At 44.1% G+C, this 27,551-nt stretch overlaps 1 protein-coding gene across 2 annotated transcripts; it reads left to right on the top strand.

Moving 5' to 3' along the window:
• Positions 1-133: 133 nt before the first annotated feature.
• Positions 134-27,477, top strand: arhgap32a (Rho GTPase activating protein 32a). Of its 2 annotated transcripts, XM_047594300.1 has the most exons (22): positions 134-744; positions 7,518-7,628; positions 8,463-8,568; positions 10,275-10,366; positions 10,576-10,660; positions 14,258-14,344; positions 14,429-14,566; positions 14,665-14,757; positions 15,788-15,910; positions 16,120-16,197; positions 17,558-17,639; positions 17,747-17,896; positions 19,040-19,142; positions 20,049-20,193; positions 20,523-20,605; positions 21,896-22,003; positions 22,128-22,273; positions 22,351-22,564; positions 22,823-22,971; positions 23,172-23,246; positions 23,347-24,027; positions 24,204-27,477. In XM_047594300.1, exons 2-22 carry the CDS (start codon positions 7,540-7,542, stop codon positions 26,432-26,434), a joined length of 5,058 nt encoding a protein of 1,685 aa, XP_047450256.1. In that variant the 5' UTR covers positions 134-744; positions 7,518-7,539; the 3' UTR covers positions 26,435-27,477. The 2 variants fall into 2 exon arrangements, with proteins under 2 accessions (XP_047450256.1, XP_047450257.1); XM_047594301.1 differs by lacking the exons at positions 134-744; positions 7,518-7,628; positions 8,463-8,568; positions 10,275-10,366; positions 10,576-10,660 and adding an exon at positions 12,959-13,232.
• The last annotated feature ends 74 nt before the right edge of the window (positions 27,478-27,551 follow it).

Raw genomic sequence — 27,551 nt, 5'->3', positions numbered from 1 at the left:
TGTCAAATGCTGTAGATAAACTATCTGGTGTGATACTAAACAATTCATTGATTTTTTTAATTCAACAAAAAAAGGAGGACAATTGGAGAATTATGTCATCAACTTGCTCGTTGCTTCATCACTTGAGTGAGGGATTTGGTCCCCATCAGTCTGAATATCACATTATCTCCTTCAGTGGACTAGCACAGTAAGATGATGTATGAGGATGAGTGATTTAGACCAGTTTTCTCTCCTCTCACTGTTACCACCCACCTACAGTGGAGGCTTATGTAATTCTGTACCAAGCATTACCTAACACCGACCAATTTGCCAGATGGGGCTCCTCGGGCTGGTGAATATTATCATACGGGGTCTCACATGCACCCACTCCTGCCTCATATCTGGGTCCTTGACTTTCAAAAGGTCTGGGGACCCCTGAGGCTGTAACATCCTAGGCGCGCGCACGACGTCGGTGCGCGCTCCGGGCGCAGAGTGCAGATCCTCTGCTCTCAGGCAGTCAGCCAGCCTCGGCTCCCCGGAAAAGACTCTCTCTTTTTTTGCGATGCCGCACCCGATCAGGGTTTTTTTTTTTTTTTTCCTCCCCAAAACCAGCTACCTCAAATGATCAGCAGTGAGTCCGCGTGTGTGTCCGAGCTGCCCCTTTCTGCAGTGCGATGCTGACAACATGTTTCCTCGTCGAGAAGCTCGTCGCTGTGCAGCATAGAGGAGGCGAGCGGAGTGGAGCAGCAGCGTGCTCGGTTACAGGTAGGATCCTTCGGTCGTCGCCGACTGCGGTGATTTAATCTGCGGCCCCCGAAGGTGTGATCGCAGCACCTGTTTTCTCAGCTGATCAGGCACTGACAAATGACTATTGATCTCGTTTCCGTGTGTGTGTGTGCGCGGGCGCGCGTGTGTGTGTTTATGCTCTGTGCGTGCAGCTGACCGATGATCTGTCAGGCCCAACAGGTCAGAGTACAGCAGGGGTGGTAAACTTTTCCCAGTGGATCCCAGTAAGTCGCCTAAGAGGACTGCATAGCGCCTCTGATTGCTTCACAGCTTATGAAAACACATCATCTGTCAGCAGGGTTTTTTTCTGCTGTGTTTTTTTTTTCTCCCCCCGTGAATCAGTGTAATGCAGTGCGTGGTCACTTAATAGCGGAACCCTGTGTAATCTACTTCAACAAGTGCATCCATTGTGACACTAATATAGTTATATTCATTTAATTTATACAGATAATCATCCACATATGTAAGAATGGAGCCTATGAATTAATCGATGATCATCGGTCAGTCGATTTATCCAGTCCAGGAAACGTTTTGATCATCATTAAGCCTCTCCAGGCCCTTCAGTTCATTCTGTTTTATAGACAACAATCACTTATTGGAAACTGAACACTTACAGAAAAGGTTCACTCACAGTTTTAGCTCCTTAATTTTGATCATTTTGCTCGTGTTATGTCATAGTAAACTGAAATGTTAAGGTTTTTGGCCTCTTTATGTCAAGTTTAGGAGAATATTTTTGGCCAATTTACTATTAGATGTTATAATGTAAAATCTGTTCTGATAATAGATTAATAATCTGATACATTTTTAAACAGAAATTTCCCCAAATTATTGATTCTAGCTGCTCAAATGTCAACACTTTCTCGGTTTCTGTGTCATATGTGATAGTAAACTGAAAGCTTTTAGATTTGTGAGAAACTTGCAGTTTAAATTGCCACAGTCCAGTATTTATTTACGATATTTCACATAAAAAAAAAATTAATCCAAGAAGCGATCGACAGTTATTATACCTGATACATAATTTTTTTGTTTTTTTTTCTTTAGCTGCAGCCATGCCATATGCAGCATCTACCAGTATATGCGAGTGGGAGTGCGTGGGCTCAGTGTAATAGGCACATGTTTGGTATTTAATGATGTAATGCAGTCCAGTGCTGTGACACAGTGCAGCCTCATGCATGTGTTATCGGAGTCCACACCTTTGTAGCAACGTTAGCAGCTGTTGCAGGGATTCTGTATTGGATTGCATTAGGCCGTACAGGTGAGGACGTGTGGGAGTCTCGGTATTGATTTAGTGACTTTGTGGTATGTTTATTTTCATGAGAATCGTCGTTCTGTTGTTTAAATATTTGCTTTGACAGTGAACTGTTTCTGCTGTATTAGAAGGAGTGAGTTTGTGCTTATAGCAGCTCACTGTGAGCATAAGGATGACCTCCCGAGTGACAGGTTGACTTGTTGATTAAATATTTCGGTTTTCTACAACTTAATCGGCCTTCCATTGACCGCACTCTCTGCCCTTCGCTGATCGCTGTGACTCTGCAGGTTGCGGGGGCAAAGATTGAAGCTGCGACACCGACTCAGTGGGAGATGAAATAAAGTTAATCTCACTCTGGTAGATTTCAAGAAGATTATAGGATTAAATGATGGCTCATCCTCCTCCTCCTCCTCCCATGGTTCAAGAAGCGACAAAGCTCGATGGTGTATTAATTCATTCATTTATTTATTTATTTATTCATTGGGTGGCTTGCGGCCGTCTGGATCCTGCCGAGGCAGAGGGGAGACGGCGACGCCGCGCCTCGGGCAGATGGGCCAACGATGTGTCAAAGTTCCTCGCAGGCCTCATTCGCCCTCTTTCTGCTACCTCATCCTCAGTCTGGAGGAGCATCAAGTCACGATGGACGGGAGAGAGGTTACCATGGCAACCGCAGGGCTTTCTCCACTGCGTCTCAAGCCTGTGTTGACTGCAATCCAGAGCTCAGGATGAGAGCAGGCAACCGACTTTTCCTCCCTGTTGACAACACAGCCCTGTCACCTTCTTCTTCTTCTTCTTCTTCTTCTTCGGGATCTGCAGCAAAATCGAGGCACGTTGGCGCTGCTGCTCTAACCATTATTTTTAAGGCATCCTGTGCCTAGGTATGTGGGAGATGGTCGTGTTGAAACCAGAGAGACTCTACAGAGAATCTGAGTGTCTTTCAGGTTCTTGTTTTGGTTTTCTGGCCTCGTTTGGCTCGTTTCTTGCCGCTCTAACTTTATTAGTTTCCTCAGACCCGCTAAACGCAACCAGCCTAGTACTTGAGGCCCACATTACGACCGCTAAACGAGCGGAGCATCTCCATAATTGCAGCCCTTGCGGGATGTTTCCGGTCTGCAGTGGTCGGCACTCATCAGAAGTGGCCCAAGGGAGGAAAAGCGGTAAACCGGCTACATGGTCATAACCAGCCAAGGCTCCCTGATGCAGCTGTTGGGGAGCGAAGGCAGACTGGTTTGGTCCAACAATGCGCCACCTCACAACATGCAGGATTTATTTATAAGTACTTATTGCTAATGTCTTGGGGCCAGATGCCACCACACCTTCAGAGGTTTAGCGGAGTCGACACCTTAACGGATTGGGGTTGGGTTGGTCGTTGAAAGGGACGGTATTAGGCAGGTGGTCATAATGTTTTTTGTTCAGTTTCTGCTGGTTTGCTCGCAATATTGTTTACAGGTTGTTTCAAATTATATCAGATATATAGCAGCGTAAAATAACTGATAGCCACCTTCAGGGATTTGGAAAGTGAACACCGCCTTGTACATACTAAACCAGGCTGTCCAAGTGTTTAACAGTAGCGAATTACTTACCTTATCTTTGTATCTTATTGTCCCCTGTAGAGGCCCATAAACATGAAGCCTAGTATTCATACAGAAGCCATATTAGGTAAAGTGTGCCAGGTTACATTCAATTGTTACAGAAAAAGGATAAAATATCAGTTTTTATATTTCCTGACATATTCTCTTCTTCCCTTTATTACCTCCCACATATATGATAAAGTGTCTGTGAGTCACTCAGACATATCTGCTTGTGTGTTTGTAGCTACAAAGCAGTCACTCTTTCTTGTCAGCACTGTTGCCGACGCCGGTTTTTTATAAACAGTGTGCGAGCTTGTGTAGGCTGCCCTATTTTTCCTTGAACATGCCATGTAGGCCATCAGATAGCGGGGCAACATCCTTTTATGCTCCAGTCTCCTGACATCAGAGCAAGCACCTTTTCACTTTAACTGTGACAGGTAGAGAGGGCTTCTTTCTTCGTGCGTCTGGAATGGTTTTGCTTCAGTACTTGGAGCGTACTGGTGGAGAGGAAGTCGCCTGATTTATAGCTGCTGTGTGCAGGGTTGAGATTTACCTGGTTTGACGTTGTTCTGATGTTCCCACCTGTGATGCAGCTTCAGCGCATTTTCGCTCACGTGAAATGAGGACTTTTTTTTATAAATGTGAAAGCCTTGTCTTTTTATAGCCACAGTTTGAACCACAGCAGCTCGTCTGTTGCATCGCGAGGCACGGGCAGGCCTTCGCTCAACATGTGCATCCTTGATCGGCCCTGTTCCTGTAACCAATTGATGGCTTTTTTCCTTCCTTGAGACACTTTTGACAGGTACTGACCTCTGAAGAATGATACCACCACCACCACAGCAAGGGCTCTAGTTTTAGAGACACTCTGACATCTATCCATCAAAGTTTGGGCCTTGTCAAAGTTTCTCCGGTCCTTCTGCTGACATTAACTTCGAGAACAAAATGTTCACTTACTACCGGTTACATACCACCCACTGACAGGCGCCATGACAACCAGAAAACCAGAGTTATCCACTTGACCTGCCATAATGTTATGGCTGATCGGCGTTTGCTACTCTTATTTGTCTTCTCCCACACCTTCTGACAGAAACAGAAGTCCTCTATCAGTCAGGCAGCTTTTAAAGCACAGCTCGCCTCCTCTGCAATGTGCAGTACAACATGTTCCTGCACTTGAAAAAACTCACTGTCTGATGTGGTACAATTGGAAAGGTCAGGTACTGTACAGTGCGCCATGCATTTTTTCTTATCACGGTATGTGTGCAACTGCTGTGGACGTGTGCTCTCCATTAGCACGGTGGACAATAGACAAGGCACTGTAAACAAGATAATGCTCATCTCATGACGACTGCGCTGCCTGATATGTTAAAGACTTTACACAACAAGGCCTCCTAATGTCCACATTCACATTCATGTGACTTTCCCAAGACGACTCCCTCAAGTGACCCTCATAAAGCACTTCTAAACTGTGAATTAACTTGCTGCCCGCGTTAGTGCATTCGCCCTCCACTGGCAAGGTTGCGGTCTGTTAGACAGAGGAGATACAGTATGAGATGTGGAAAGATAGGAGTGCTATCTGGCCCGTATTCCCACCTGCCTGCCTGCTCACATTCTGCTGAGTCAGGGGGCTTTGTGGAAGTCCGTCAACAGCAACTCAGTGAGGCTCCGGGCCAGAGGCGCCGGTGGGAAACTGCTACTCCAGCAGCGGTCAGTCGGAGCTGATGAATCTACTCGTTAGTCCAAACATTTCTCTCTGTTGATTAACAGAGGTCCTTAGGGAAGAGGTAAAACTGCCTCTGTGTTAATTGGGCAGTTTTCTTTTTTTCTTTTTTTTTGCACCGTGTCGACTGTGGGCCTGTTTCTGTGCCCACATGCCCTTAAGTTATTGTTTAACGTTAAGCACCCACATACATTCAGGAGCTGGATATGGGAAGGCTGTAGAAGAAGAGTCGGGTTTGCGTTTAATCAGGACTTTCCTGGTTCTTGTTTACAGTACATAAGGAGAGGGGTAGTAATAATGGAAATCGAGTAATGAGTGACAGCATCTGTGTTCAGACATGAAGTGTGTTCAAAGGGCACACGGATACACAAATATTTCTCTTCTTAGCCTCCTGGCTAACAGTTTTCCCCTTTGAAGGAATGCCACCTTCTACCCCCTGCTGGTATGGAGAGTTATTTCCTTTCACGTATGTGCAGAACATACACCAATCATCCACAACATTGAAACCACTGACTGGAGTAAATATCATTGAGCATATTGTGACAATTAAATGTTCTGCTGGGAAACTTTTGGACCTGGTATTCGTGTGAACGTTTCCTAGACATGTACCACCTACCTAGACCAGACCAGGCACACCCACCCCATAGCGATGACGCTCTTTGATGGCAGCAGCCACACCCAGCAGGATGCAGCCTGATGCAGACACACACACACACAAAAATAACTCAAAAAACATGAGAAACAGCACAAGGTGTTGACCTGGCCTCCAAGTTCAGTAGAGCCAAAACTGATCAAGTATCTGTGGGAAACAATCTTGATCCACAGAGGCCCCTCCCCTCAACCCGTAGAACCCAAAGGCCCCCACTAACAACATCCTGTTGGCAGACACCGCAGGACACCCTCAGAAGGCCCAGGTCCATTCTCTGATAGGCACAAAGGAGACCTACACAATATCAGGAAGGTGGTGCTAATGTTGTGGCTGATCGGTGTACATGTGTTAGCTCTGTGGTAGAGCGACAATCTGTCCATGGTGCACTGAGATTTGTAATGTGTGCAGGGATCTTAAAAAAACAAACAAACAAAAAACTAGCTTATATATGGATGACAACCATGTGAACACCACTATCAAAACTAAATTTTGACCAGGGGCCACCTGAAGCAGTACGCCCCAGCCTATTTTGGAGCTTACTCACCAATCCTTAATTCAGTTTGTTCACTAAAGCACATATTTGCACCGCGTGATGTTTCATTCAGGACTTTCATTTGACAGTTTATCACCACTAATTACACATTCTGGTCATGTCTAGTCTTGTCCTTCGACAAAACAGAAGCCTTCATTTATTTAATTTTTTTTTGACACTAATGGGTAATCACCTATTTCTCAGAAATGTCTCAGAGTCAGGATGAACGTGGCAGCTTGGCTTGCATATACAGTGTTCCTGATTATGTGTGTGTATGTTTGCCACATGCTGCATAAACTACTCGCACCCCTCTGTGGATCACAAGTTGGAAAACATGGACCAAAATTTAAGACCGTTGTGAAAATGTCCATAAAACCACTTAAAACAGAACGAATGTGGTTTATTAGGCTTTGCTGCATTTTTGTAAGCATCCTTAGAGAATCTAAGTTAAAACATATTTATTTTTTTTGTTTTTGCTAACAGGTTAAGAAATTGACCGTTGGAAGAACTAACAAGGACAGCTTAGGAGTCTCAGTGGGGTTTTGTCTTACATAATCAGGATAGATTCTCATTTCACGGTGAAAATCTCTTCAGTCAAAGTGGCCCATTACACCAAGAATGGATGCAGTCTGTTAAAAAAAAACTATTAGCAGAGTGTTTAAGGCAAATCGAATCATCCTGATTTAGTTATCGGAGAGTCATAGTCTGAGGCTGCCGTGGCATTTTGCTGAAAAGGATGTTTCCCGGTTAAAGTCTGTCACAGTCTTGCTAAAAAAGAAGCTGATGTCCTTGTGAAACCATGCGATGATTTCGCAGCCTGACATGTTTTATCACCGAAGCAGTTCACAGGCAGCGTAGCATGATGTCATTGCATATTCCTGCCTGGGCTCGGTGAGTTTTTAGCCTCCAGCGTCGCGCACACCAACAGCCTCGAGTGGGTTAACGCCTGGCGGCTTTGTAGCATCGTACTCCCATCATTCTACTCTTTTTACACACCCTCTGTCTCCCTCCCTCTCACGTGTCTCCACGGGCAGGCTGTTGCAGAAAGGCAGAATCATGGAGGCTGGATGCGTGGTTGCCGCGGTGATCGAGAACGCTGCCTCAGGACCCCAGGGAGAACCAGGAAGTAGTGACGTCCTTGAGGGGTGAGTTACTCTCTTTTTTTCGCTTCGCGTCAGCTGATCCGAATTATGTAACGCCACACACATGTGAACACACAAGAGGAGTAAGTGTGCATCCGTGCTGTGCACGCGTGCTCTTTTACAACCGCTCGCATTGGAGATTGCTGCATGAATAAAATGAGGAGCAGTGCAATTGTTAAAGCCACAAAATGACCCAGTTCTCAGAGACAAAAGCTGTCCCTGCTTCAACATCATCACGTAACTGTTCCTCACTGATTTACATTTTAAATTGCACTGTGTGTCCGAGCTCTTGGCCTCATGTCCTGTTCTCATCCAAGCCCTGTCACCCTCTTTGTTGCTCATAAAAGTTGAGCTGAAAGGACCTCGCCCTTCACTCCCGAATGCACTGAGTCACATTTCAAGTAAAGGTTTTGTGAAGTACTCCCTCGTGGGTGGACTGGCTTTATGGCTTCATGAACAGATGAGCTTTGCTTTCCTGAGTGCATACAAAAGACCCTGTGGCTTTTTGTTGACCCAGCCAAAGAAACTGACATTTTTTAAGAGTAATCGGCACAAGGGATGGGTCATGGCATCTGTTCACACTAAGATCAGATTGAAAGTTTTTTTTGGGATTGTAATAGCAATCCAAACATAGCAGACTTCGTGCTTCTCAAGCCATGCTGATGCAATGTCATGATTTGAGCAAAAACCTCATACAGTGTCAATTCTCCCTCACTTGCTCCCTCTGGTGCATTTTTTAAGAAACTACAAGGCTCAATTTAAAACTCCATGTTACAGTAGTTGACATCATGATTTCTTCTTCTTTTTCTTCTTCTTTTTTATTTAATCAACTTCCAGCGATGTGCCACCACCTACTGACCTGGACAAAGATGATGCCTTACCTCAATCTGCCAACATTAACTCTCCAGAAGAGAAGCAGCCACAGGAGACATCCACTGCCATGGTACACACCCACACACACACACGACTCTGACTCACCACTTATACAAGAAGACACACCAACAGGCATGTTCGGATGCTGCCGTCCTTCAATGACGCTGCACCGCTTGGTGCAGGTGATTCACATCACGGAGTCGTTGACACCCCAACATGTGATCAATTTAACACGTGTACATTTGTGTACATTTGATTTTGCTGATGCTGCCATGTTTGATAGCTGCTGAGGTAAAGGTGTGTGCTCTATGTTATGACACCTGCTCTATGTGACTGTTTACGTCTGATCCAGTTTTAAAGATCTCATTGTGTCTTTTTATCTTCAACTATGCAGAACCACTTGTGCTGTAATACTGCTTTGTTTTTTAATCTCTCTCTACTTGTTTATTTGTATTTCTTTGTTTGTCTATGTCTGAGATAAACGGACACAGACAAACTAAATCCAGACATAATAATTCAGTACAAGACACAAGCATTAGCGTAATATTATTTAAAAGTATATTGGATCAAAACTGATACTGACAACAAATGTCTCATGCTGCGTTCACGCTAGTGGCAAAAAAACAACAAGTTCTAATTCATTTGCTGCCTTCAAATGGAGCATGAACTTGTTGTTACAACATGGTAGTTTTGTAACCACAGTTCTCACAGATCACAGCATCTACCGTGAGCCGTGAAAAGAGCTGTTGTAATCTAGAAGCCAATGAGGCTAACAGTTGGAAAGCTAACAACCAGCTAATGTAACGTATGGACCCTTTTATGGACTGTCACAGCAAAATCATAGCAACTGCCGTTATCAAAATGTCATCCTGCTGTGTTATAGGGAGTCAGGTGTGTGTGTGTGTGTGTAGGAGTCGGAATTAGATAAGTACAGTTAGCTCCTGCTAGAAAGTTGGCTCACGGTAAAAGAATGAGCTGCACCAATACAGCTAAAAACATTTTGCTATTTCATTAGCCTCTTAGCCATTAGCCTGTGTAATGGCCTCTGTTGACATATTCTTTGACCTATAAAGTTATCACATAACATTATGTAGTTAATCTTATCGTTAGCCGTCAAGCTGTAGCCATAGTTCTGTTAACAATAGCTGAAGTCTGATGCCTGAAGCCTGAAGTAAGGTCTAGTTCATGAGTATTCAGGACATAGCTGTAGGTATCTAAGGATCTTTTTCTCTTTAGTCTACATGTTTGGTTTCTCTATCAAGTGTTGCACAGCTAATCCTGTCAGATCAGCAAATATGCAGCTTGCCACGTTTGGCCTCTTCTAACTTTTGACGCGTGCTTTGAACACAGCATTAATATGCGTAATGGTCACGCACCCATTGATATTAAACTTTAGTGAACTAAAACCCAAAGGTTTTAGGTAAACCTATGTCCGTATAATAACACACAAAAAATAGCTTAAAAGTTATTTTAAACAAAGGCTGAATATCATGCCATAAGATTAAGGGCAGGACTCACTTATTTCAATGCATTTGTTTTCATTAGTGTACCTAATAAACTGGCAGGTGAGTGTAGTTTAGCAAAGCACAACATTAGCATTGCACTGTGTAGCAAAACATAAGTTTCATGACTTTTCTTATACCGCAATAGTGTCACTCACTTCCTTTGGTGCTCTACGGTATGATCAGTATAATTACTGTGTAGTGTAATCAGTTGTCCGTCAGTTGTCCTGTGACCGACTGACACGTATCGATCTCTCCTGTCTCCGACTGGCAGGTGAAGAACGATGATATCACAGAGCACCCGGCCGAGCCTCTCCTGCGCTCTTGCGTCAGCACGGCCAGCATGAAGGTCAAGAACATGAAGAAGTAGGTGCTCCCCGTGACGGCGTTGGTGCTATTATAGGCTGTAAACCAGGGCTCTTATCCAGGCCAGTGAAATGAGGAGCTATAAAATGATGAGACACACACGAGTCGGCCCTGCTGCTTCTTTAACACTGTCCTCGCACACAGTCTCTTCTTTCACGTTCTCTCCATCACTGTGTGTTTTCAATATGTGTGTGTGTGTTTTTTTTCAGGCTCACGTTCCCCAGAGGCCACTTCCCCAGATTGGCAGAGTGCGCCCACTTCCACTATGAGACTGTTGATTTTGGAAACGTTCAGGTGAGCCAGTACACTGTGACTCAGATACTTTATTATGCTTAGTAACTGTGAGTTTGCCTCAGGTTCAGTGGCCATTTATGGTAAATTGCTCCAGAAATGCATCATTCTTAAAATGCACTGTGGCAGGGGAATCAATATCCCTGTTCATAGTTTCTGAAAAGTCCACCTCAATTGTTTTTGTGTCGAAAATTTGAATACTCTGAAAACCTGTCCTGACAAAAACAATAACAGATGTGAGGATATATGGTTACAGTTTAATATAGGTGAAGGTGGTATGGCCTATATTTTAGTTTTAGCCACATTAGCAGAAAGGCTCTTAGGATGGTAGTGTTGGTCCACTTACCTCTTTATGGTCCACACTAAAATGTCTCAAAACCTACTCAATTGAATACTATTAAAACTAGTGCACTTACGTTTCCTGGGTGACTGAACCCAGCCTGAGTTTGCTGATTTATCCTTTTGTGGTTCGTTATAAAGTTGGGTTCATGTTATTCTTGGCATAATTTTGCATAAAAGTATGAAAATTACATCCTCATTCTGATCCTCATCAGCAGTGAACTTATCAGCAAATGTTTCCATGCTAACAGGCTTAACATGATGTAACCATTGCCTACTAAATATTTTTTTTTATTAGAAATTAGAACATTTGTTGACCACTTGTTGTTTTTAGAAATTATGCAAGTGTATGCTAAGTGCTAAATGCTAATATGTTGTGAATGAGCTGTGTAGTTAATAAAGTTTTATAGTATGCCAGAGAAAATTGTTGACAATCCCAACAGCCTCGTGCTCTCATTACACCTATAGACCACTTTTGTGTTTATAAACATGATAATGTTTTAGTGGGCAGGGCTTAGCTGGAGGCAAAACAACTCACAGGAATAGTTAGTTAACACAGTTAACAGTTACTCTGTCTCTAAGGCTGAGCCCAACCAGCCTACGAAGGAAACTCTTTTCAGCCGCTTGTATCCGTGATCTTGTTCTTTTGGTCTTTACCCAAAATTCATGACCGTATGTTTATATTTATATAAAATGCACATGTTTTAATGTCCATCCACCCATAATCTATTACTGCTTACCCTGTTACCTATCCCAGATGGCATTGGCCCGAATGTGGGATACAATTTGTGTTAGCCAGTCAGTCTATAACAGGGCTAATGCTGACACAAAGAACCATTCATACTCACAGAGAAGATTCAAAATTGAAATACCCCAGCCAGCCCGTGAGTTCAAACCCAGAACTTTCTTGTAGCGAGGCAGCTTCGCTAACCACTGCATCATGGTGCCATTTAAACATTAACATGTAATATTTACATATTTGTGAATGAACTACTTATACAAGCCAACAGTCTGATTGGGTGATACATATAACTAACTCAGTTCACGGAACTATTTGTTCACAGCAGTGATAATGAGAGGCAGAGAAGTCCTAGTGCTTGCTCAGTCATGTGTGGAAGTGGATGTTAGCCGCCTGGTTAACCTCGCTGCAGTTCTGCTGGCTCGCCAGCAGAGTGCATCAGTCGTCTCTACTCAAATAGAAGCTGCCAGTGTGGCTTAACACAAAAGAGTGCCTGAGCGAGAGCACGCAGGCTGTGGGGTTGAATCCTTGGGCATTGCTATTATTGAGCTGGTGTGTAGCAGGATGGATGGGATTTTAATCCTGGGATTCTCTCAGTCTGGTGGTTAAATGTCCTGCTGTGGTTGCCCCTGACTCTGATTGCTCCATAAGTAATATGGACGGAAGGGAAGCAGCACATCAGTGTCAGTGACCTTGAAAAGCTCCACAAGGAGATGAAGATAAGCTGAAAGAAAAACACCAGTCTGGAAAAAAGGCTGACTCCAAAGGCTGCGCTGCTGCTGCAACAAATACAAAGACATAGCGTGCACGAGTTTGACTTGATGTGAGAAACGAGTCTTTGCTCTGGTTGCATTTCTTGTGAAGCCAATGATCAGGTCTCATGTTTCCTGGCGGGCAGAATAGCACAAGGACAGCAGACTGCCTCTGTCTGCAGCCAACCCGGGCTGATTCCTCTCCAGATTAGCTCCCGTCTCGCCTTGGAGAGTGCAATGAATGAGAATTGTTTTTGAAATGACGTGGGGTCGTCTATCTGTCTCGAGCCTCCGTATGATGGATGAGCTCGTGTGTGTGCGCCGGTTGAGCCCATTTACTCGCAGCCCCCACCCCTTTTGTCACCGGAGAAAGGAGAGCGGTTGAGCGGGAGAGGGGGGAGGGTGATGGAGACGGCGTACAGGAGAGGGGGGAGGAGGAGGAGGGGGCCGGGGGGCGATCGAAAGAAGGAGGCAGGAAGGGGGGCTAAGACGCACAGTGGGCAGCATCCTCTTTTCATATTTTGCGCTTTGAGTGTCGAGATGATCCAAAGCGCAGTAAATGAGCTTTTTGCGTAAGACGGCAGGGGATGGGTGAAGAGGCGAGGAAGGAGCAGCTTTTAAACTCCGCTGCCCTCAGAAGGTTTGTTGTTGGAGGAGCTTATTGAGGTCCAGGATTGCGGCTGCACACAAAGAGAGAGCCACTTCCTCCAGCTGCGGATGGATGTCTGAGATGCCTTAGTGACAGGTAACATGGACGTGTATTGATTGGAGCTTCTGGTGGGAGATATTTGTGAACAAAATAACACATTTGAGGTACGTTTCTGTGCTAAGAGTTGAGCAGCATTAGCATGTTTTATTTTGAAAGGAGCTGCCTCTAAGGTGTGAGCATCACGGAGGAAGCATGGCGTCAGTGTGAACTTTCACATTTCCATTGTTTTGTTTTATTTTATTTTCATCGAGCTGTTTTCTAATCCCTGATTCTGTCCACGATCCTGCTTCCCGTCATCCCTTTAACCTCTCGACCCGTTTGACTGTTTTATTTTTGTTCGGCCTAATATTTCACGTAAATCCTTCGCCGTGAACAAGGGCTCCTCCATCATGACTTATTCAGGAACATAAATTCTCACTGTGCGTTCTTTGTCGGTGTGGTTCGCCGTGTTACTGCTGAGCGGTAACTAGGTCGCTGCATGTTGTGTAACCGTGTATCTGGATGAGTTGCTAACTGTTATAAATAACCAGAACTTCCCTTGGCTTTTGAGGCCTTTGAAGTCACTCCTACAGTAACGTCTATCAACCAATTCCCAAACCCCTGCGAGGCTTTGATCCTCTGTGTTTTTGGGGCAAATGAAATCTTGGTGAGAAGGAACGGGGAGTAATCTGTGCTAAATCTACATGAGCTGACATCTTTGCAGCTAATGTATTATACATTTCAGGCTGCAGGATTTATGGTTGAAGTTGGAATATGAATCAGATCTGCTGTATGCTGGCGGCGGAGGAAGTTTTCCCAAGCAAACTGCATCACAAAGGCTGTCAAATTAAAGGAATATTTTTCAGAAATTCTTTTACAGCCATATTTTTTAAGGCGCTACCCCCCGTTGAGTTGTTGAGTTGCTATACGCCACAGCTCTGTGTAAAAGTGGTTTTACTATTTAATGGGAAACTGTGTTCTTCTTGTCTACCAGGTCTTATACGGAGAGGTTGTTGTATTATATTCATCCATTATTTAATGTGCCATCCATCTCAACTGTCTCTTGTCCTTTTACCTTATAGCTGGCCTTTGCAGAGGGACAGAGCGAAGGGCCGAAGGCCGGGCTGGACTCCAAAGAGCTGGTCTTTCTGGTCCAGGTCACCTGCCAGGTAACGCTGCATGTGTCCGATTACGTGCTATCACAAATATCTCCTTGTGACCTGGACTTTAAGTTCTCATATTTTCTCTGCCAGGGTCGAAACTGGCTGGTGAAGAGATCCTACGAAGACTTCCGGGTGCTGGACAAACACCTGCACTTGTGTATCTATGACCGCCGCTACTCCCACCTTGCCGAGCTGCCGCGATACAACACGTTGAAGGACACTGTAGAGGTATCGTACAGCTGTAATCTGAAAGACAAATGTCACAGGTCATGGATACATCTTGATTTTTCTGGTAGTTACACTCTCTTGCTCTGTTTTCTCTTCAGTCAGTCACCACGATGTTGGCAACCTACCTGTCCCGCTTCTCTGTCATCGCTGACAACAAGATCAACTGTGGGCCAGTTCTAACGTGGATGGAGGTATAACTTCCTCTTATCATGGTTGTCTCTCATTTATTCTTCAGAAAGGAACTCACTGATGGCCATAATAATTATCTAAGCTTTAAACTATTCCTTAATACATTTTTTTAATCCAGAAAAGTTAAGAAAATTCAAAGAGTCAGTCAAGTGCAATAATAGATTCAGGGAAAGTCTCACCTATAGCTGCCATTTGTCTCCCACACCAGATGTGATAACACTGTACAGATGGTGGAGAGGCGGCGTCAGACATCATTTAACAGTTTTTATGCATTCAGATTTTTAATTCACCCATGAAAAAGGTCTTAGATGTGGAAGCACTAAGCAGCCATGCATTCATACATATTATTTCCTCCGTTTTCCCTCCGTGATAACGAGTTAATTTCCTGTTTTGTCTCGAGATCTCGAGTTATTTATCTGATTATCTCTGGAAAACAAAGGAAATTAACTCGTCGAGTTTTCTTAAGATCTCAAGAAATTTACCTGACACTATGCTATACCTGACACGTGCCAAACAAAAGCTATTATTATTGTTATTGCTACATTATTAGTGTTAAGAGCATCCATCAGTCAGCATGCTGGATGCAGGTCACGTCTGACATATAACTCTCGAATCCAATATATTGAGATCCCGAGAAAACAAAACTTTATTTTAACAAGTTTCCCCACATAACGAGATAAATAGATCTTGAGAAAAGAGAGGAAATTAATTTGTTATCACAGGAAACGGATTAAATAATATGTGACTGCATGGCCGCTTAGGGCTTCCGTACTTAGAAACGTCTTTATAGTGTTTTTTTTCCTTCTAAATCTAACATATGCTTTAATAAATACATGTTTATGCGGTGAGGTTTATGTGCGATTCATGCGAGCTCAAATGCCCCCTTCCCCCCTCCGCTCCATAAATAGTAATGAGTTCAGGTTGGGGAGAACAGAAAAGATTCCTTTCCACCTAAAACGTTGTTGCTTCCTGTCCTTGTCACTTCTAATGAAGTGCCTCTGGACTCTGAGAAAATGCTTTTTTTATTTTTAGATCGACAACAAGGGGAACCATCTGCTGGTGTCTGAAGAATCTTCGATCAACGTCCCCGCCATCGCTGCTGCCCACGTCACCAAGCGTTACACGGCCCAGGCCACGGATGAGCTAACCTTTGAGGTGACCGTGATTGCATAAGAGAAACAGAGACTCAAAATAGTCATGTAGCTTCGTTTTTTTTTTTTTTTTTGTGTGTGTGTGTGTGTGTTTTTCTTTAAATGGATTTTATTTCACTGATTGTCTCATCTTTCTGATCCTCGTCATAATTCCTTTTTAATGAGTTCGGCTATGATCAGATTTTATTCTCATCGTCGCTCTCTGTGATTCAGGTGGGAGACATTGTGTCTGTCATCGACATGCCTCCGAAGGAAGACACGGGCTGGTGGAGAGGAAAACACGGCTTTCAGGTAAAACACCTGCTTTAGACTGTGTGCGTACACTGATCTGCCATAACATTGTGACAGGTGAAGTGAATAGCACTGATTATCTCACAGCAGAAGTGGCTCTCCCTGCATGCGTGTCAGCATCACAGAGTGAACATTTCCCTATCAGAGACAGCTGTCCCTCAAAGCAGACAGGTGCAACAAAAATCAGTTTTCTGCTCTGGCTAGGTAGCATGAGTCTACCTCTGTGCACAAGTCTAGATAGTGATTTCTGTGTTAGCTTCCTGGAATTTAAGGATGTAGACAGATAAATCCGTTTTTTCGTTCCTTATAGCTGACTACAATTCATTTTTGTGACCTTAATTTAATGTGGCCTTACTGGCCTGTGTGGGTGAATCGCACTTTGCAACTCCTAGGACTTGAAGGATTTGCTGATAAAGCCAAATACCACAGCGATCAACCTTCTAGAAATCCAGAGGAGCCCATGCCTCAGTGGTTCAGGGCTCAGAATTTGGCAGGTGGTCACTATGTTATGGCTTATTGGTGCACAGTGTGTAATAACAGTATTTTATTCATGACCAATAGAGGATAATCTTATGTTTCTTCCTCCAGTATTTAAAGAACATATATCAAATTAATTTATCTTAACCCTTCCATTATCTTTGGGGTCAATTTGACCCCATTCAATGTTTAACATCACTAAATATATGATTACAATCATGTCCTTTGCTTCCTAATTTAATGGGGACACTGACCCTGACGTAATATGTCATTATTCTTGATAATAGTTTTTCATACCAAATGTTATAGATAACATGAATATGTACTTAGAAATAATAGAAAGCCACTTAAACACACCTCTTTCCAATTGAAGGTCAATCAGTGTGATTTTATGGCAATCTGCATATTTCTCCAGAGTTGTATAACAGTGACGTGAGGTGGGGGTTGTTGTTTTTATTTAAAGTGCTATTTAGATAGTCAGCAAACAAATATAAAGTACCTGCCACATACACTTGGGAATTAAATTGCTGGGGTTCAATTGACACCAATGATTAAAAAAAAAGTTATAAAAATCGAAGGTAATAGGAGGATTAAATGTAGACTGATTTGAACTCCAAATTTTAAAAATAAATAAATAAATCCCTTTTGGAGAAAAAAAAAAGGTAATTTGTGATTGTGGTTGAGCGACACCCAAGGATGCAGACAACCATTGTTTAGCCTGAGGCAGCTCACACTGTTGTGCGTCCTGACCCGTTTCTGACCCGTTTCTGCACCTTCACCCTCCAACAGTCTGCCACTACAGCTTCGTTCACCCCCATCTCTCCTAGCACCACCAGCGTCGGCCATCTTCATTCTGCTAACTGTCTCCTCTCTCTTCTTGCAGGTGGGTTTCTTCCCCTGCGACTGTGTTGAGCTGATAAATGAGAAGATTCCCCCCAGCGTTCAAAGCTCCGTGCCAAAGCCAGGTACTCTTCAGTCTGTGCCTGGTGATTTATGGAAGACCCGTTCTTGGGATATGAGTCGCATTGATTTAAAACGGCCGTTGTGTGTTTACGTGTTCCATCATAATCAGTGTGTAAGAAGCACGGAAAGCTGGTGACGTTCCTGAGGACTTTCATGAAGTCTCGGCCGCCGCCGCAGAAGCTCCGGGCGCGAGGCATCCTCCGAGAGCGAGTGTTTGGCTGCGACCTCGGGGAACATCTCCACAACTCAGGACACGAAGGTAAAATAGTCCTACAAAGGCTTCTTTAATTCTTATTTTGCTTTGGGTTAGTCTTTCCTGTTGGCAGTCACACATTTCAACGTAAACTACCAGCAGCTAAGAGCTAGTTGTAAAGAGGAGAAAATAGTATTATTTAACAAAAGTACAAGCAAACAGATACAGTAGATGTTCCGTTGATCAAAGTTAATAAGTTAGATGAGGCGCCTTCAACATTTTTCAGGCCATGGATCCCAAACTGAAGGAGAGATTAAGTAGGGACTCACTTATTGTCATTTTGCATTCAATATTAATCTATTCAAATAGTGCACAGGTTCAAATATTCTATTTTTTAAAAATTTTTTTAAACATGTGCAACAGTAGGGTGGCCTTGCAACTGCTAAACATACCTGCATACATGGGATTTCACCTGGAAACAGAATAGGCTCACTTTAAATTTGTGGGGAAAAAATTAAAAATATGTATAAAAAATGTCTAATCAACCAAAGATTTTGCGAAACCCTCCGCAGTACCTCCGCAGACCCCCTAGGGGTCACGGACCCCCTGTTGAATACCTATGCGTTAGATTATTACGTATGTGATGAGGATTAGATAGGATTCATCATTATCTTATCTCGTCAGGTATTTGTCCGATTGGCTACGAACGTTGTGCTGATGCAAAATTTTTATGGAGATTACTTTGGACACCCGTTTCCAAAAAAGAAATAAAAGCCGCGTGTTGTGTAACTGTGACAACATATTGAATCAGTTATTTCCCACAAATGTCAAAAAGTCAACAGATTTTCATTTATTAAATATGTACTAAAACAGCTGGGTGCTGCATGCTTTTGCAAATGGATTAAATGGGGCATGCACATTCGGGTGCACTAGTGAGTATTTACAGCAGCAGCACAGTGTATTTTGGATTCCCCCAAAATAAACTACAGCCCTTGTATTTATAGTGTAACACTGAGACACACTGATGATGTGGTAAGAACAGAAGATGTAGGTTATCAGGCTACATACTTTCTAGTGGGACTGCAAGCTGGGTTTGTCCATTTAAATATCACAGAATAATACAAAATACATGTGTGCATAGATGTAAGGATTTCTTTCTTATCCTTAAAGAATGAAAGCACATTGCTCATTGAGATTTATCTCTTGTAGTCCCACAGGTTGTCAAGAGTTGTGCCGAGTTCATAGAGAAGCATGGAGTCGTGGATGGTATCTACAGACTCTCTGGGATCTCCTCCAACATTCAGAAACTGAGGTTCGTGTTCATCTTTGTGTACTTCATGTGCAACAAAGGCACGACTGAAGAAGCCACCTGGATGAGTGGTGAAATTTGCCTTTAATTTGTTTGTTCGGCTTGTTTCATAATGGAAAATGTTACGTGAAACAATGCTTCAGATCAAGCGGCGCCGGACTCCTTTAGATCCCATCACCAAGTAGCCGACGTGTTTAAGAGGTTCCTCCTAAAAGTCGGATTAAACCGAGGCTGCAAATATGTGTTCTCACGGCTGAAATCTTGGGTGGTGATTGTGTTCTTAATAATTGTGCCGGATGCGTAAGAGTAATTGAAAATCCTAATAGAATAGCTGTAACTGTGGAGCCCATCTAACAACTCTCATATACCAAGTCTTTTTTTTTTTTTTTTTTTTAGCTGCTTCTCCCGCAATCCATCAAATTCAATTTGTTTCCAGCTGTGCAGCTTCGCCCGACCGTAATGATCCCCTCATTTATTTTATTCTTGCCAGGAGGAATTTGCGAAACAAACTCCGATTGATACATAAAATGGGAAGCACAAAAGCCGATGAGATTTGAAAGCTAATCAAAGGGAGTTTTCTCAGCGGGGGAAACCCTTGACTGACACCAGAAGAAGTAGTCCCTTGACGTTTTAGAAAATCTTGCGACTAAAAAGCTACTTTTTCACATTAAGAATTAAATTATGTCATGCATAAAATGTGAGAATGAAGATTTTATGATTTTTTTTTTGGAATTTGAGAAGGAATGGTCCATGTTAGTGGCGAATTTAGTCTGTAATATAGTCTGTAAAGTAGCTGATAGTTTGAAAAAGTCTGCTTTGTTGTTTCTGTGTCTTTATACTGACAGATGGGTCTGTAGCATGACTCCCACGCTGTTCTATATCTTCTTCTTGCTGTCTCTTTCTGTCTAGACACGAGTTTGACTCCGAACAGATCCCAGACTTGACCAGAGATGTCTTCAGACAGGATATCCACTCGGTTGGCTCGTTGTGCAAGCTGTACTTCAGGGAGCTGCCCAACCCTCTGCTCACCTACCAGCTCTACGACAGATTCTCAGTAAGGACCCGCGCGGTAGAGCTGCAGCACTGTGTGTACTGTGAGGAGAATTTCCCAGCAACTCGGTGATAACAAAAGAACAAAATAAACTCTTTCGAAATTTCAACTCATTTAAAAGTGCTGCTCAAAATGGGGTCATTGCATCACACTGAGCTTTCTAGGAACAGCAGGGGGCGCGTAGCTAAAACCGAATAGCAGATTAAGTGAGCTGAATCACTGCCTGCTCTGAATATAAAAGAGAAAGGGAGAGTGGGGACGTTAAGACAGCTCCCTCCGCAGTGATTATCAGCCTCGCAGTGATGTCCGCTTTATCCTCTGTCTCTTCACAGGAGGCCGTGTCTGCAGCCACTGATGAGGAGAGGCTGGTCAAAATACACAATGTCATCCAGCAGCTGCCTCCTCCACATTACAGGTCAAGTTTAAAGCTCGTTGCTGCACCCTGCTGGCATGAAGGGGGCATTTATTTGTTTTGCTTTTAAAAAAAAATGATGCACCACATTTACATGGTCAATACTTCTTCAGCCTGATTGAATTCTGATTAGATATATCACACGATCCAAAACACCAATCAGAGTGGAACTTTTTTGACATGTGCAAAGAGATTCTACCCACTGTGGAGTGTGACATCAGCCTAAAATATATTAAAAAATAAACCCACAGTAACTATTCTTTTTTGTATTCACTATAAAAACATAATTATGACTCACGCTTGTTCATCTTTCCATGTCACTTGATGTTTAGCCCCTTTAGGGCTCAGTAAGATTATATTCATTCCATCCAACAGAAAGATCAAGTATTTGCAAGGTTATTTGGTGCTAACACGTTTAGATTTACACCGATTTGATTGGAAGTCAGACCCAGTCTGGTTCAACTGAAGTGGTTCCTTGAGGCAGGTTTATTCAGTTTGGAGTTTTATTTTGATTGTTAGTCAGATACTAGTGTCCTCTGGTTTGAATTAACATGAGGAGCAATTAATCTCTGAACTGTGAAATTTAGCTATCCACAAGTCTTAAGTACGACAACTGAGATTCACTCTGCTTGTTATAAGCCTAAAACGTTATGGCTCTGTCTGATGGTAATGAGGAGGATGCCAGCGTTAGATAACCTGTGTACACCAATCAGCCACAACATTAGAACCACCGACAGAAGAAGTAAATAACTTGTGACCCTCGTGTGACGATGCTATGTTCTACTGGGAAACTTTTGGACCTGATATTCGTGTGTATGTTACTTAGATTTGTACCATCCACCAAGACCAGGCCAGACCAGGCACCCACACACCATAGCAGTGACACTCCTTGATGGCACACACACACAAAAGCAGTTCAGGAACCACTCTAAAAAACATGAAGAACAGCGCAAGGTGTTGACCTGGCCTCCAAAATCACTAAATCCCAAACTGATCACGTATCTGTGGGATGATCCACAGAGGCCCGTTCCCTCAACCCATAAGACCCAAAGGCCCCCACAAACAACATCCTTAGAAGACCCGTGCCCATTATCTGATGAGTCAAAACTGTTTTGGAGGCACAAGGGAGACCTACGCAATGTTAGGAAGGTGGTCACAATGTTAAGCTTGATTGGTGCAAACCTCAGCTATGACCCATGATGAGTGATGCAATTTTACTCTTCATAAGAAAAATATGTGAAAAATGTATAAGTGAAATGTATATTAAATATTTGTTTTGTTGTTTGTCTGCAGGACTCTGGAGTTCCTCATGAGGCACCTCTCCCACCTCGCCACCTTCAGCCCCATCACTAACATGCACACTAAAAACCTGGCTATCGTCTGGGCGCCTAACCTCCTCAGGTGACTGTCTCAGTTGTGGCACCGTCTCCGTTTCCTCCCAGTCTTTCTGTCACAGTGAAGTGGGACATGTCTCAGTGGCCCAAAGTTGTGAAATAGGTTGTGATGTTCTGTGACTGCGTTTCAGGTCCAGACAGATCGAGTCGGCCTGCTTCAGTGGCACGGCGGCGTTCATGGAGGTGCGTATCCAGTCGGTGGTGGTGGAGTTCATCCTCAACAACACGGAGACGCTCTTCAGTCCGAAGCTCAACGCCATCATAAGAGAAAGCACTGGTACGATGTCCTTGTGTAAGGATTAAACTAGAAAATGGAGAAATGATATGCATCTCTAACATATCTGACAACTTTAGGGAACAGCACCTTATCCAGACCGAAATCCCTGATGGTCTGCTCCCCGTCCACTAAGCTGCTATCTTTGGAGGAGGCCCAGGCTCGCACTCAGGCGCAGCTGGGCTCTCCAGCTACAACTCCCTGCCTCACCCACAGTGACTACATTGAGGTTGGCGAGGGACCTGAAGCTCTCCTTGGAAAGTTCCACACAGTCATCGAGCTCCCGATGGAGAGGTAGACTTATGGGCTGCCACAGCCGTCATCCATCTTTGTTCTAATATGAATTCTATTCACTCTTATCAGGCGTACTTTCTGTGGTACATTCTTTACAGTTTGAGAAACTTTTCACCATTCTCTTGAATTTTGTAAGCTTAATTGTTAAATTGGAATGAAAGGAATCAATAGCTTCAGCCTCAATATCTTATTCTTGTCCTTGTCTTCCTGTGTGGCAACAAGTGCAGGCGTTCAAGATGATTTGTTTCTCTGTCGCAGCTGCAAGCGGCCTCCTGCTAAGGCTAAGAAGTCTCCAGTTGGGAACTGGCTCTCGTTTTTCCATCTGGGCAAGTCCCATTCTGTGTCCAAACGTAAACTGAAGCGACACCCCAGTGAGCCAAACGAGATAAAGAGCATTGCACTGCCAGGTCAGCTCACTCTGCTGCTTGTTTCACAGCCAGAACACAGCTTCTGTTTTTTTTACTATTTTTACTATTTTTCCAAAGCCTTGTTTTTTTTTTTTTTCCTATTTGAATGTGTCAGCTTCTTTTGCTAATCTTCACAGTTGGATGTGTTGTCGCTTTAGAGGTGGTGATTCATATATTCATTAAGAAAAACTAATTTGCAGGAGGAAGAGGAGATAGCGGCACACTGCGCTCCACCAAAAGTGAAGAATCTCTCACCTCTTTGCACAACTTAGAAGGTAATTATTCATTTAAAGTCTACATGTTATACAAGCTCCTAGTGGTTTGCCTTATTTTTGTGTTTCTGACAACTAAATGTAAATTGTTTTCCCATCTCAGGAGAACCTCCAAATTACCGCCCCCTCAGACCTCGTTCAACTAGTGAGGCCATTTCTGCCCTCAGTAGAGATGACCTGCACAACACCAGAAGGAAAGAAGACCGCAGATCTCGCCCACTGAGTGAAAGTCATAATGGTGCTGATCGTGTCCACACTGCCGCATGTGTTTCCCCTCCGCACCAGGAGGATGATCTTGACCTTTTCCCGCCGGCTGCAGGCATGTCTACTTTGGACTTTGACCCCATGTCTTTTCAGTGCAGCCCACCCTCAGCCACCCCTGGTCCGCAACACAGCAAAGATGGAAATAAATGGAGGAAGAGTGTGGGGTGCTCCAGTGAATCAGAGCCCATCTCCTCCCCTAACAACAACAACAACATCAGCCGCTCGCAGTCTCCAGATATCAGCCCAGTTCTTGGTAAAAATGTGAGCAAGGTTACCTCCAAGCAGCTCTCTCCCAAACTCAGGAAGAAATCCTTTAAGACTCAAGCAGATGTCCAGTCTGCGTCCGCCTCTATTCGACCTCTACACCCTTCCTCCCCCTTAGTGGATAAATGTGCAGCTCCAGTGACAGATGGAAAAGAGCCCAGAGCGTCTTATCAACACTGCAGCCCACTCAGCACAGCGAGCCAGGCATCAGCCATGACAGACCTCAGCCAATCTGCACAGAACCTCCCTGATCCAGGTCAGTGCCACTCCTCTTTAACACTGTGCAACACTTATTCTATAGTTAGAGACTGTTTAAATAATAATGCATTCTCTAATTTCTTATGAAAGCTTTTGTGTCTTGTCCCATCATGTCTTGCCATAGCTTTGTTTGTCCTGTCATACTGTAGCGTTGTTTGTCTTATCCCTCCCCAGGAACAGATAGACTTATGAGTTCAGTGTCTGTTCTCCCTCCTCACCCTCCCTTGACGAGTGCTGCACGCAAGTTGGCTCTGGCTCTCGCCGAATCTGCCCAGAAGGCCAGCAGTGGCTCCCAAAGAAGAAGCAACGCCCCATTGCCGTCTCACGCACCGGACAGGCTACCGAGGCCCTCTGTCCTCGATCTCAAAGTGTATCCTCAGGAGTACTGCGGCCCTCACGTCTCCTCCGTTTCTCAGTGGCAACCATCAGCGCACAGCCCCGTCGAGTCTCACCGCTGCCCTCATCCTGTCCATTTCCCACCTTCACACCTCTGCCCGGAGCCGCTAACGGTCGCCGACGGACAGGAAAGCATGTGCAATTTCACTCCAAATGTCAGCCCGCTCGGGTCAGGAAGCTTGGATGAAGGCAGCGCGGAGAGGAGGGACCGCCGAGAGGAAAAGGAGCTCAGAGATGTCACACAAGCAGAGCACACTTATCACAGTGTTGGAGTTTCGACACCCACTCCACCTGTCGTCTCGGCTCAGAGCCCGACAACTTCTCCTGTATATGTCAACACCGACTCTATCAATGTTTTTAATTTCCGCGCCGTTCTGGCGGAGACCTCCATGCCTGCCTCCGTTGAGGAGGTCATCCCTCGTCCGTTACAGCCTTCCTCAAGCCGTCGCTACAGCCCAGAGGAGGAGAGACCTCTGGGCATTTTTGAGGATGTCTATAGTAATTATCATCATCATCATCAGCGGCCAATTCAAACGGGGCGAATGCCTGCACCTCACTGCCCTCGGCCTGATGCTCTGCCACGTCACCTTTCTGGGCCAAAAGGCTTGTACAGACAGTCCTCTGAAAGCCGCTACAGCACTTTAGGTTTAAGGCAGCCGTTGTCACCTCAGTACAGGCGTTACCGGAGAGATGAGCACCTTATCAGTGGTTGCCACAGGCAACAAGGCCAGTGGCAGAGGTCAGAAGACAGAGGAGCCGGGCACCCTGCCATTCGGAGGGCTCGCTCCTTTCATGCCCCTCAGATTAGTCACTACGAGTTGGCAGAGACAGAAGTCTTGCCCCCTGACACCATGTTTTATGTTGAGCAGACGACAAGCCAGGAAGCACCCTATCAGAGGCTGATTCAGACCGGACTTTATCCTGTTCGGCCACAGAACACACAGGCCGACTACCGCTACAACCCATATTCAGACATGAACCCAGCAGATGCCTCACACTACTATGCTGATCCCGGCCGGCAAAGCAGTATCCGACACAGTCAGTCTTACACGATGCGATCCACGAGGGAAGGTGGACAATCGGACTACTACAACTACTCTCCTCAACGGGTTCCGCCCGTGAACAGAGAGCTTTACATAGAAAGCAGGGACACTGTTGTTTATGAGGCTAGAGATGCAGAAGTTTTTGAAAGAGTCATATACCAACCAGTCAATCAGGAGAGCAAATCCAGACATAAAAACCCGTATCCAGCTGCATCTCCCATCGAGAGTCCTGTCTCACCAACTGACGCAAGAAACAGAGACATAATTCACACAAGAAGCAAGTCAGACCCCGGGAATGCCTGCCTCCTCTCCACCAACAGGATGGAAAGCCAAAACGTCGTGGTCACATCGCCAATTTCTCCTAAGTCCCAACAACTTGATCGTGACGTGAGCAGGCAGCATTATGGTCACCGCTCTGACTCGGGACCATCCAGGCGGATTCAGATCAAAGACAACTCCTCGCAGCAGCCGCTGCTTCGCAAAGTCCCCTCGCTCCCAGAAAGAGCCTGTCTTAACCTCAAGAACATCGAGCACAATGACAGAAGCCACGCACGAGGTCATGACCAGGATCGATTAATGATGACCAACGCTGTCAACAGCTACTCCGGCAATGTGAAACCCAGCATCCTCAGAAGACCAGGAAGGTCACAGAGCACCAGAGAAAATCGTCACTACTATCATTACCACGCCAAATCCCCTCTGGATCCTGAACATCTGGGATCATTTTCCAGTCAGCCCAACAGAAGGACTCAGAGCACTAAAGTCAGGCCCACACAATACGACCACATGGAGGAGTATTATGCAGCACCCAAACCTAAACCCACAAGATCCGGTAAAGCTACTGCCGGATATTTGCCCGGCCAGGGCTGCATGTCTCCCCGTGGGCACAGACTGCTGTCCAAGGCTCTGGGTCACGATGCTTTTTATCATGCTGCACTGAGATCAGAGGCCGGGGTGTATGAGTGATTCTGAACGCTGACTTTTATCCGATTCCACATTGGGGCCAAAGGAGAACAGCACTTTATCCTCAGCCAGGCCAACAGACTGTTGCGTTGAAAGCGTGTTTGTTTTAACCTTCAGGAGCTGCTAAAAAAAATGTGTGAAGTGAGGCTGCTGCTGGAGATCAAAATGTCGGCATCACTGGTAGTTCATATTTTGCAATGGCTTCTCGGGAAGCTCAAAGGGAAGAAAAGGAACTGTGTGCAGATATTGTCTTAAATTAAAATCTCTGAAAATTAACGGTAACGAAAAAAAAGATGGCCGACATGTTTTATTTAATGCCTAAACGACATAACAAGGGATGACAAGGTACATTAACATTTTACTAATATGATTTTTAAGTGTAGGAATGTGTATAAAACAACATAACATTCATTTAAAGTGTATTATATTTGTATAAATAACACACAGCTAACATGTGGCCAATGTACTGTACATTTTGTTTTCTATTCTGGTCTGCTCAGACTTCAACAAGCACTTTTGAGGATAACTGTGTATGAAACACATTGTCTTAACGTGGTGTACATGAAGCCTCTCGATATATATTTTTTCCTGTAAGAAACGGCTTGCTCTGAATCATCGTTTAATGCTAAATCAGCACTTTTTTTTGGAGGAGGCGGGGATGAAATGGAACGTAACCTCATGGTTTCTAACTTTTCACATTTTTCTTTATCACACGTTGTATAATGCAATTTAAAATAACAAAGTGTGCTATGATTTCTGTTAAGGTCAAAGCTGCCATGGCGAAATAATGCTAAATGCACATCGGCTCATTCTCACTTAGGTGATAAAGTGTATTTTGTATGGCATTGTGGTTTTTTGTCACAGAAATGAAAATTTTCTTTCCTCTTTATAGGGAACTTTTAACAATGTGGTGTTTTACATGAATTATGATGTTGATTTATTCATTAAAGATGAAATCCTGACATGTAGATGATGCTATTCTGTTAAGACATGTTAAATGCGTTATTTTAGTGAGAGTCAAAAAAATAAAGTTATATTATCAATGATATTGAGGCTGTTGAACTCTTGTTTAAGCACGGCCATACCTTAAAAGAGCACTCTCTTAAATAGACTACTCTAT

The sequence above is a fragment of the Mugil cephalus genome, chromosome 9, assembly GCF_022458985.1.
Source record: "Mugil cephalus isolate CIBA_MC_2020 chromosome 9, CIBA_Mcephalus_1.1, whole genome shotgun sequence".
NCBI classification, from domain to species: domain Eukaryota; kingdom Metazoa; phylum Chordata; class Actinopteri; order Mugiliformes; family Mugilidae; genus Mugil; species Mugil cephalus.
This window is presented reverse-complemented; position numbering and strand designations above follow the sequence as displayed.